Raw genomic sequence first — 12,702 nt, 5'->3', positions numbered from 1 at the left:
CCTGGGCTAAGTACATAGGGAATATTTTTTAAAAGTTGCTAATGTAAGGAGATATGCTACTGATCTTTTAATCTGATCACATCCAGCAAGAGTTATTTGCCCTGGGCTACATTGTAATAAAATCAAAGGACATAAAAACTGTGGCAGGAACAGTACTGAAATTGGAGAAGCAGCATTATGAATAGCAACAAGCAAGGAGATGCATATGTAAGAGGGTAACTGGAGTCAATATAACCTGTTCTTCCATGATTTAGGGTAAATAGATAGTTACGGCTCATCTGCTAAGTGATCTACTAGGGAGATTTTTATGGATTATTATACAGTCAATTATTGAGGATCAACCTGGTTAAAAACAAATAGAGAAGAGAGCAAATGGTACAGACAGGCTTTTAGTAAGGCCATCATTTGTAATATTTCTCAGGAAAAATCTCTTTCAGAAATTCCTCAGCATAGCTAATGTGCCATAGAAGGACTCTTCATTTTAGGAGTGCGTAAATCCGCACAAATTGCTATAATAAGGATTCATCCCATAGCCCTTTTGGCATAAATGCACATCTGGTCTCTGTTTGTAATGAAATCAATTCAAAGCCCCACAGTGCATTAATAATAAAAATGTTCAACATAGTGCAACCAAATAAGCCCTGCAAATTTGAGTTTGCAAGGTTCTGTCACATATGTGTATACTTTTAACACTGATAAATGATTAGGTCACAGAACATTTATCAAATGGATTAAGATTCCAAAGGTAGACCTTTTTTGGGGATAATTATTATTTCCACAGGAAAATCCACTTGTATGTATGCCAGAAGTTTTTACTTGCTTGATTTATAATACCTCTTGGACTTTTATATCTATAGTTCACAATACCATAAAATTTTTATTAATAATAAAATTATTATAAGCAATACTGTCTGGCTTAGAGGAAGTACATGGATTTGCCCTTTAAGAATAACAAAATTCTAGGATTAGCTCATAGCACATTAGGGTTGTCATTAAACCTTAAATTAAATTAAAGTAGGAGAATTTTTTCCACATTAATTTAAAAAAACTGACTATTTTGTTTTTAGCAGTTATAATTAGCAGAGGATCTAGATTTGGCAAATCCTTCCTTGTCAGTCATATGATTTACCTTCTGTGTTATATGGTTGACCCAAGGAGAAGAACAGTTGCTAAGATCTGGTCCTTGGGGATCCCAAATTCCATCAGGAGCCAGGCACAGATATGTTGATACTCCTAAAATAATGAGAGAAATAGGTCTCCTTCAAATATTCAAACCATCTTTCTTACAATGACTTTATATCCATGCGATGTTTAAATATGAGCAAAGGTAAGAATGTAATCATTAAACTGTTATAATGTCTATTAAAACACCATGTACAGTGCCTAGCTAGCAACAGGCATTAGAGAAATATAATACAACAAACAAAAACTCAATTTTTGGGGGTGGGGGGAGGGAGAGGTAATTAGGTTCATTTGTTTATGTTTTTTAAATGGAAGTACCTGGGATTGAATCTAGGACCTTGTGCATGCTAACCATGTGCTCTACCACTGGGCTATAACCACCTCCCCCACAAATATATTTTTCAAGCACTTGCTGGCAACTACACCAGGTACAGGGAATAATTTCATTAATCAGATGGATGTGGTACCTGCCTCCATGGGGCTTACCGCTTGAGTTTTCAGAGTAAAGGTAGCAGCTGTGTCTTAAAGGAATCAGTTTGCTGTCTTTGGGAATCTTCAAGTGTTTTGAACTAAGGTCTGCTGGGTAGGGGAGTTGTATTTAATGTAGTTGGAAAGGCCACCAGAGCCAGATCATAAACGCCCTTGTCTGTCATCTGTTGGTGCTGGAGAATCAACGATGACCATTAAGCAGAGGAGACCAATGGGCTGATTTCGGTTTTAGAAAGAGAACTGTGGCAGCAGCATGGAAGATGGATTTTAGGGAGTGATGCAGAGGTTGTGTGGAAGCTATTGTAATAATTCAAGTGAGAAGACACTGTGTGGGCCTGAACAGGGGCACAGCAGAGGGGACAGAGAAAGGGTAAAAATAAGACAGCAGTGTATGCCCAGTCACCTGGGAAGGAGGGCCTCAGAAGGTTTCCTTCAAATTTCTTTCCTAATATTCATGGGACAATAATACTTTGTAGCGCTTCGTAGTTTGCAAACTGTCTTCAAATAAAGTATTTCACTAACCTTCACAATGAACAGCTGAAGAAGGGGGGCTGTTACCATTTCTCTTTCAGAGATGAGGATGCTGAGGTCCAGAACTAAGGGGACAGTGCTAAGAGAGAAGTTTCAACTGTTTTCTAATTTCAATACCACAGAAAACTTTAGAACTAAACACTGCACCCCTTCATAAAGGGAAGGAAAATTTCAGAATATTTTTAAACACTTTGCTGAAAAACAAAATGCACTTTTATAAAAATCAACATATCTTCTGGTCTTCCCACCACTTCGCAGACCATGGCATTCAGAAGGACATATCCATATTGGAACTTTTTTAAGACAACTGGTTTGTAAAAAAAATTTATTTTTTTTTTGGAGGGGGAGAAGGGAATTATATTTATATATTTATTGGATGGAGGTACTGAGGATTGAACTCTGGACCTTGTGCATGTTAGGTGTGTGCTCTACCACTGAGCTATACCCTCCCCGCTACGACAAACCTGTTGAAGTAACCAAATCAATTATTCCCAAAGACACAGTCCCTAACAATGCTAGTACAGTGACATCTATGTGCATTTATTTCATTTACACATTTTATGGAATAATGCAAATTTTATGCAGGGTATCAAGTATCAGTTTTATGAAGATCAGTACAGGTAACAATAAGAAATCAAACTATTTCTGGCTTAAAATAGTAAATAGTAATATGGGGATTTATCCCTTTGGGGATATTATGAATCACATCAATTTAAAAAAAAAAAGGGTGGGGTGGGGGAAGAGCTATCTAGTTCTTGACTATCCCCTAGAGAAAACAGTGCAGGACTGTTCTCTCTAGTGGATGGTGTGTAAGTGGAGGTTGGCTCCCACCAGCACCATCCCTGACAACGTCAAGAGCCTTTGACTAATAAAGAACAGCTATGATGGCTTGGAAAGAAACAGATAGTCAAATCTTCTCTTTTGTTAAATGTTGGATAGCTTCAATAATCATCTTCTAATACAGAAGTTCTTGACCTAATTTTCTGCAATAAACATTTGACAATCGGTGACAAACACGAGAACTAGCTCCCACCAATCCAGTGATTCACTCTGGGCTGTTGCACAGAAGAGCTGGCTCTCGGGAGTTTCTGGGACATTCACAGCTTCACTGTAACTCGACTCAGAGACCTGACACTATGGGTGACCAGTATGGATCTCACAGGTATTCCCACCAAATTCTCACCTGTGACTTCTTCAGATTGCTTTCTCAAACTCTGAAAATGCATTACTTAATATTCAGTTCAGAATTTAATCATATGTAAAGTAACCAAAATACACTGCAACAACAACAACAACAACAAAATACAAGAAAGAAAGAAAAGAAAGAAAGGAGAAAAGAAAGGAAAACAAAAAAAATGCTATAAAAGCAAGCTAACGTAACAGTACACCTTTAGCTCAGCTCTGTAGGAGAGACTTACCTATGGTTCCTGCGGGGCATGGCTGCTTTGCCATCTGTCCTTGACGGGTCTTAAACCACATGATTTCTCGAGCTTCCACAGCCTCACAGCTCTCTTCCAGAGCTGGGATCTGGGATGATGCTGACGGAAGGTGTGTGGTAATGTCGTCAAGCACCTCGACGGCTGGAGATGGGGTGCTGGTACTCCGGTTTCTTCTTCCTGCCACTGATGGGGTGGTACTCCTGCCTGGGCTCCAAGTTGTGGTCCGAAGGGTCGTACTGGTGGTGGTGCTTCCCATGCCAAGAGGTCCTGTGGTAGAGATTTCTGAAATAAAATTCAAAAGAAAACACCTCCATTGCTTGTTCAGAGTAGGACCAAAAGATGTCCTAATACTTCAGAAGCCGTTTTCATCTGACAATTCAAGTAGCCAACATGGGAAAAATAAGCCAATACTAAAATACCAGTGTTACTTGAGTAACAAGACAGCCACTGAGTAATGCTAAGTAGGTTTGTTTGTGGTTCTTCTCAACTCCAATCACAGGAAACAAAGTTACAGCACAATTCAACTCTTCAGTAAGCTTCTTAATTCTTCAGGCCTTATGACAATTAGGTGACTAAAACTTAAAACCCTCTCCTTAGGATTTTCAAACTTGGTATAGAAAGAGAGAGAGCTGTATACAGTATTCTTTCCACATTAAGTATAATGTGAATCTCTGCAGATGCAGCATACAGGGGAGAGGCCCCCCCCCCCCCCAAAAAATAGAAACTGAAGTGCTCACAAGCTCAAAAATAAAGAACTATTCTGAGTATAATCTCCTTAATACAAATTAGAGTAGCTTGGTGATTTACTCTGATGCTCTTAGAACTGACCCATCCTATGAAAACTTTCAAACTTAACACTTACTAAAGTAAAGTATAAGTTATTTCCAATTAATGTGTTCATAAATTATTTCCTAACTAGATTTTTTTTAGTGGCATTTTTCCCAATGTATTCCAAGTTCCAAATAAAAGTGGTTGAGTTGCTTGACCAGATATTAACAGGTTATTAAATCTACAATGTATCCAAAGGAATGTCCCAACAATACTATAACAAGTCACTGCAGAGAATCCTCTCTCTGGGAAAGTATATTTATATTCCCACCCTGGGAATGCAAGAGTTCACCAGGCCTCCACATCACATCCGCCGCAGACCTACACTGTAAGATCAGAGACTACTCTTGACCTAACTTACTGGCAATACCTCTAGGGGCACTGGCTCTACTCAGATTCCAAGTAGCTCGGGTTGGAGGAAATGCAGGGAGTCCCGTGATGAGCCTCCTTTTGTCTATCATTCACAGTCTGCTTTACCATGTCATCAACCAGACTCCGCTGCCCCAGAAGAGATGCCAAATCCATCACAGTGTGTTTGGTGTATATGAAACAGGATATAGACAGCAAGGGGAAGGGTATGAGTTTTTTGAACATTCATTTAATCATTGAAATTGTGGCATTTTTCTGAAGTGATGCTATTTGCTATATTGTCTTCTTGCTTTTTCCTCTGTTTCCTCTTCCCCTCTTCTTCCTTTTTCTATGTGAATGCAATATTCATAAATACATTTACGTTTACATAAGAAGACAAAGTATCCTCTTTTTCCCCTTCTTTTTCTATATACACCATATTCCCAAATTGCCAAGTCTGGTTGATTCTGTCTCATTGTTAAAATTTTTCTCTCTCTCCAATCACCACTATCTACGTTCAGCCCCCTATCATCAGTGAATGAAAACAGTGGCCTTTTAACATTCTTCCTAATAAAAGCTCAACACCAGAGAAAAATGCGAATATTGGTATTTCAATATCTATTGAGACAGATAAAATAAAAACTCAGGATTTATAAAATAAAATCATTGACACTAAGCATTTAACGCAATTCAAATATAAAATTTAGACCATATTTTAAAATATAAGGTGAACTGATTTCTTAAAATTATAAACAGCATAAATGATTCTAATATATAGTTTGCATATAAAATTAACAGAATGTTCCAAAAAGGAAACATAAAAATTAAGAAAATTTCATAATTTGAAAATTAAATATTATCTATTAACATTAATATTTAAATAATATATTTTTTATTAATATTAAGCATTAGCCTTTACAAAGTATATGTCAGTAGAGTCATTGCTGGGATATAAGCCCATTTTTTTGTGCAGATTTTTCCAGCTGATGGGAAATTATCTTTGATTTCATACTACTCAGTGGAGTAGTAAGGTGATAGTTAAAAGCTATCTCCAAGTATTTCTCTGACTCCTTGAGTTTAAGTAATGCCATCTCTCATTTGTACTTTTGAAGGGAACTTTTTGAATAGCTTAAATTTTTAATGGGGACTCTAAATCTTTTCACTGATAATGAGCTATAGTTTTTGTTTCAAATAAAGCATTTTGAGTTCTTCTTTGTCCGTTAGTTTGATCATGTAAAAATGAAGATTCATAGCACTTAACTGTATTAGTTAAATAATCTCATGGTCAAATTTACTTATTCAAGAAGTTTTTGAAATAGAGTAAAAATTAATTTTAAAATAGAGGCTCCATTTTTAATTGTCTTCCTTCTCTTCTTGAGAATTATATAGGTACTAAAGAATGTTTTCTAAATAAATGCACCTTCCTTTAGTTAGATATTTTATCTAGCATATAACGCTCAGGGAAGAGAAGAGATCTGTAATCATTTTTGTTCTGATAAAACTGCATTATCATGTGTGTGGTCCTAAGATTTGCCCGCCTGTTGTATCAATCACACAAATCACGCACAAGGAACAAAGACATAGTATCACAAGATGTTTGCTTGCTGTGATTCTAGACTTGCCAAGTTTGAATTATGTCTTTTAGCATAGATTTGATACATCATTGTGTTCTATTTGATCCAGATTTCAGATTTTAAAAGACTACAGTATCCCACCAAAATGTATTTAACGATAGCAGCACATAATGAAAATCAATGTTCTTTATTTTTCTCTAAAATTACCCTATTCAAACCATCCTCTACCTTTTGCCAGAGGCATCTCGTAGGGTATAAATTGGAATGCGTTACTCCCCAGGTTAAAATCCTTAAATGGTTTCTATCTGCCATCCAAACAAAGGCTGGACTCCTTTTCTTCATGCCTAGAGCCCTTATGGGTTTCTTTCTCCAGCTCATTTATAACGTTTTCCCATCTTGTATCTGTACTCTTAAATCACACAAAATTACCAGTAGTTTCCCAACTGCCCCCTGTTCTTTTGGCCTCAGGGTATTTGCATATGCTGCAGTGGTCCTGCCCCCATTTCTACCTGGTAATTCCTATGTATTCTTTAGGGCTTAGATTGGATGCCATCTCCATCAGGGAACCTTTCCAAATTTAACAAGACAGGGTTATATACTAAAGTGTGTTTTGTCAAGACTATTTCCTCAACTTTTAGCCTTGTTGTCTGACTAAGAGTTAATAAGCTCTCAGCCAAGATAGATGAATATCAGGGATAGGTCAAGGAAGCAAAGGAGAGTCCAGTTGTAAAATTTCACAGAGATGGAAAAGGATAAATAGAAGGAAACAGCAAATGGGGCAGCTATATGTCTCCACAGTTGATGGGCTGAAAAAGTTATTTCATAAATGCATTTCACTCTACATTAAGAAAATTCAAGGAGATAATTCAAAGAGAAAATAAGCAGGGAGAATATAAAGCCTCCTCTTTCCTCAGATGACCTTATCTCAGAACAATCATACTTAAATTGAATATACTTTTGTGAAGCAATAACACTGATAAAATATTTTTTAAGGTTCAATTTGTTATGAAATACATTACAAGGACTTGGCTTAATACAGGAACACTAATGTTAAGGGTCAGTATAGAACTTATTTCCTTGGATCTGTGCTGCAGAGAGATGTCTACAAGCAGGGTCATATCATTCCATTCGACTTTAAACAGAATAAAAGTCAATTTTAAAAGCTGTCCCTGATCTCCCACCCCTTCCCTTCCATTTATTGCCATGTAAGACTCCCAAGGGCTCTGCTCAGTGCTAGCTTTTGGCAGAATAAGCACTACTATTGATAAACGTGTTGTTACCAGTGCCCAGGAAAGAATCTGTCTTATTGCTAGATACTGTGAAAAAAGATCTGGATTCACTGAAGAGTCAGAGCAACACACATTGGCCAAGTTCCGGCCTATATCATATGCCATCAAGAGTCCGTCTCTCTCTGCTTCCAGGAAGGATCTGATACTTTTCCAGTGCATACTGTTACTGAGTCTTACCTGATGATACACCTAGTTTCATAAAACTATGTGTTTTTAAGTACCTCATATGCTTGAGGTTGTGTATCAGGGAAAGGCTACTATGTAAAAGAAAATAAGCTTGAGTGATTGTTTATATAAAACACTTAAACAAAATTGTGCAATCTTCCTTATATTGTCATTCTTATAGTATTTTCATAAAAGTAACCAAAAAAGCCCTCCATGTTAACATTTTCCCCTCATAATTAACCTTATTTCCAAAAGAAATTTTTAATTCTCCTGTCCCCTGAAATGTATTGACCATGGCTTATTTCATTCTAATGATTTGATTTATTCTGTTTAATTCTTTTGTTCAGCCTGCCTTGAAAAGAATAAATACTATTTTGAATGTTACTACAGATTATACTCTGTGGAGGACACTAATGGAAAACAGTGAAAATAATGAACATGTGTATAGTGCTTTACATCCTGCAATGTTTTTCCTTATCTCTAGTATTCATTGAATTCTGATTAAAAACTGTGTAGAGTAATTATAACTATGAAATCATAACTTTACAAATGAGAAAACATAGGCTCAACTGGTAAGTGAATCATAATCATAAGTAGTAAGTAAATCAGTGCCCTCTAGTTCCATATTCCATATTTTTCATAATATGCTTTCAAAAGCGGCAGCCTGAATTATTTCAAGCATTCTACAAGTCTTCCGACGCTTTAAGAATAGACTGAAGGAACTAAAATGATTATAATAAAACATTACTATTCTTGATCACAAAACATTTATTATTTGGGATTAACTTTGTTAACGGACTTGTTTTCCCCCAAAATTCATATGTTGAAGCCCCATTCCACATGTAACTATATTTGGAGATAGGCCTTTAAAGAGGTATTAAGATGCAATGAGTTCCTAAGGGTGGGGCCCTAATATACAGAACTGGCATCCTTGTAAGAGCAGAGATTCCAGGGAAACATGAGCGCAGGTTACAGGCCACGTGAGGACACGGTGAGAGAGTGACCATCTTAAATTAAGGAGAGAGGCCTCAGGAAAAACCAATCCCGCTGGTACCGTGATCTTCAACGTTTGGCCATCAGAACTGTGTTCTTTCCAACATAAAACATTTTGGCTGACTACAGAACATTTCCTTCTCCCTACTTTCCAGAGTATTTATTTAAATCCAAGGTCAATTATTGATGAACTCTTCTCAAGGGCCTGACAGAGGAAATAAGTAAACCAAACGATAACAATGCTGCAAGTGGCTTTTGGCTACTTGCGCAGTGCTCTTGGTGGAATAAAGAAATTCTGCCTGACCTCCATGGATATCAGTAGGTGGCAGAAGATCTGGTTACATCTAGTTTTTAAAAAGAAACATCAATATTACCAATCATGAAATTTTCCAATTCTTTTCAGAATCCATCTATAATACCTAGCTTTACGGTCCCTTAAAGTAGTGAAATTCCATATACTATCAGTCATGTAGAGTTACATTTATTTTTGTAATTTGATACATTGTATTATCTGATTCTCTCATAGGATATTATCCTTACTGTAAATAAAGGAAACTATCTGTTCAAATAAACATGAACTTGTAATGACCTTATCATGTGAGGTAATAAGGTAAAATATAAGACTTTGAGGGCACCTTATTAAAATTATCTGCTACGTATTTAGCCTCTACCAAGCCAAGAATTGTGCTGTATGTTTTATATATGTGCTCTAACTTAGTGTTCTTAATAAGCTTAGGGTGGCTATACTTATCTTCATTTTGGAGATGAAAGAAGTCAAATTAAGTAATTCTCCCAAGCTTATATAGCTGGCAAGTGATAGGACAAGTATTCTAAGCCCAAGTCTATCAAAATCTCTCCCTTTCTATTAGGATGATGCTGTTGTTTAAAATTTAGACAAAATTTAATCACAGAAACATATATGTGAAAACTCTTAGTAAACCTGGAATAATTCGTCCCCAATACTGCTCACATATACTTTAACTGGTGTTGCTATGGCCTGGACCTGTTGTGTAGTTCTTGAGTACTTATCAAGGACCTGGCACCACTTCGAGCACTCTCCAGAAACTGGCCCATTCAATTCTGACATCAAAGCTGTACTATTAATTATCATCATTTGCAGATGGTGAAACTGAAGCACCAAGAGATTCAGTAATTTTTCAAAGGTTCAAAGTTCATAACGAGAAACAACCCGGGCACACTTTTAACCACACTAACCCAGATGGAACACTGAGAACCTGAACTTGACCCACAAGAAAGCTGCTGCTGTTGAGACTGGAGGAAGTAATTCGCTTTGAGCTAATTTCTGTTTATGGCATGTTTAATTCTCCTAAAGTAAGGACCCTTGAGGAGAACAAAAACAACAACAAAAAACTATAAAATCCAGAAAACTTAGTACCGTATTCAGCATACAAGTAGGCAATAAACAACTGGCAAACAATACTGTGAAATACAGCTGGCTTTTCTGGAGCATATATTATGTGCCTAGAAGTGTGCTAATGCTCTACATGCATTCTTGAGGTACAGAGAGGCTAAGCGAATTTCCTAACTTCACATAGTTAAGAAGTGGTAAAGCCAGGATTTTAATACAGATAGTTGACTCTAAAACCCATGTGTAATCCATATTATCTGACAAAGATTTAAAGTCATTTTTTAAAGTATCAAGTTTGGACTATATTATCTGCCTACAAAAGAGCTCATTTCTAGGAATTATAACATTAATTCATCCCATCTATATTTCTTTATCAACTATCATATTACAGGCGTAGTACTGTGAACAAAATGTGAGTATCATTATCATGTTCCTTGTCCTCATTGAAGTCCTAAGAACGTTTATAGAAAAAGCTACTGAAGAAGATAGGAAATAGGAAGAGGAGAAACATACTAATATATTTATTCATTCAATATGTATTTATTGCTGTTTGCTTTATATTACACATTGTGCCAAACAGCAGGAATTCAGAGATGAAGCAAAGAGTGCTGCTTCAATTAGATTTTAATATACTGTATTTTGGGAAGGTATAAAAGCATTAATTATTCTCTGTGCCACTTAGAAAGGAAAAAAAAAATCTCTGCCAATTAAACTCTGACATGCCTTCAAGCGTTAGGAACATTTCAACTTATAAAATGTTAAAAGATGAAATCATAAGACTCTTAGAGTTGTTAAAATACCATAATAGCAGAAATGTCTCCACATAATACAGCGAGATAAATAATGGTTTAAAAGAGATGTGACTTTGGACAAATTATAACATCTCTTTGTGCTTTAGTTTTTTTTGTTTTTCACTAAATGGAGATAATAATATACATACTTATTTGAGAGAAAAAAAGTGGCAATATGGATTTAAAGTAGACTTAGCAAAGTAAATGACAAAGACCAACAGATTAATAAATGTTTACTATCAGTACTAATATTGTTAGTCATTCCCTAATACATTCAAGGATTATTGATTGCTTACCATGTGTCAATTGCTATTCTAAATGTTGGGGATACAGAAATAAATAACAAAAACAACAAAAGATGAAAAGCCCTGACCTCATACAGCTTATATTTTAGTAGGATAAATAGGACAAAAATTAAAATATATAGCATATTAGATATTAAAAAGTGCTAAAGATAAGAAGAAAAAAATAAAACCGGGGAAAGTAACAGGAAGTCTTGGAAGAAGGGAACTGCAATTTTTAATAGGGTGTCAGGCATTTCCATGCTGTTAAGATGACAAGGAAGCTCTGATGGAACTGGAGGACTCAGAGATGTGAATAACTGGGGAGCATTCCAGGTAGTAGGAACAGTATCTGCAAAAGCCCTACTCAGTGAGATGGCCAGAATGGCTGGAGCAACATGAGGGAAAGCCAGTATGAAATGATATCAGAGCGATGGTGAGTGACTGGGGTGATTGTACAATACACACAGGTATGGTGAAGACTATGGCATTTACTCTGTCTGGTGTGGGAAGCCACGTAAGGTTCTGAACAAAGAAAAGACACAGTCAGACTTAGGTTCACCTGGGTTGTTGTGTTTAAGAGTGACTGAATGGGAGAAGAATGGAAGTAGGGAGAACAATATTTGACTATACATCTGAGGTTTCAGTGGTGCTGATGACTAGAATCCTATGGATCACATACATATATACACAAGGGCACAAGGGTGTGAGGGAGGTCATGGCTTTTGAGTACATATACTATGATCCTCACTGGCACACAGTAGGCCTTCAATAACTGTTGGTGGAATTGAGCTGTTTGCTTTTTCATTTTAACAAAAGAAGTTAGCCTTTCTCATGTAAATTCTTCTTGAGCTCCATATCAATTACTATCATTTATTCAAAATTGAAACAAACACACTGACAAATTGAATTCACCAGTATGAAAATGTTCCTGAGAATTCCTGACTTATAACCAACAGAATTATGTTGGTGTTCTCATTACTGTAAAATTTCTAGAAGTTTTGATTTATGAGGATATTAAGTAAATTTAGGTGGTGACAAAAGCACACAAACAAACAAAAAAACTGAGGGAATAAATTCAATTGAATCTGAGTTTACTGATTTTTCAACAACCAGTAAAACACTCAAGGAGTGTAAGTAGTTGAACTGATGACAGGATTTAGAATAATTCCTTACTCCCAGCCTCAATATTGTATTTTATTCCCTTAGTTTTGACATCATTGTTATCCAGTTACTGGAGTCATTGCCTAATATTTCCAGTGACATACGTTTTATTATTAACTTGTGAATTGTAGTTTACCTATGAAGACAAAGTGATACCAAAATGTAAGGGATATATGTGATTTATTTATAGGTATGAAGTTAAAATAAATTCAAGAAAAATAAAATTATTCTCTGTATTTGGAAATGAAATACTCAAAGT

General features: G+C 36.1%; 1 protein-coding gene across 11 annotated transcripts in view; it reads right to left on the bottom strand.

Moving 5' to 3' along the window:
* The window catches only part of ADGRL3 (adhesion G protein-coupled receptor L3), an 822,802-nt gene that overhangs the window by 237,459 nt on the left and 572,641 nt on the right, over positions 1 to 12,702 (bottom strand). For 7 of the 11 annotated variants that reach the window (XM_074344099.1, XM_074344100.1, XM_045504712.2 and 4 more), the window contains 2 exons: positions 3,621 to 3,923; positions 1,130 to 1,233 (listed from right to left, as the gene is read on the bottom strand). In XM_074344099.1, coding sequence (XP_074200200.1) covers positions 1,130 to 1,233; positions 3,621 to 3,923 — 407 coding nt within the window. The remainder of the gene's footprint in view (positions 1 to 1,129; positions 1,234 to 3,620; positions 3,924 to 12,702) is intronic. The other 4 variants (XM_074344101.1, XM_074344091.1, XM_074344094.1 and 1 more) reach the window with 1 other exon arrangement.

The sequence above is a fragment of the Camelus bactrianus genome, chromosome 2, assembly GCF_048773025.1.
Source record: "Camelus bactrianus isolate YW-2024 breed Bactrian camel chromosome 2, ASM4877302v1, whole genome shotgun sequence".
NCBI classification, from domain to species: Eukaryota; Metazoa; Chordata; class Mammalia; order Artiodactyla; family Camelidae; genus Camelus; species Camelus bactrianus.
This window is presented reverse-complemented; position numbering and strand designations above follow the sequence as displayed.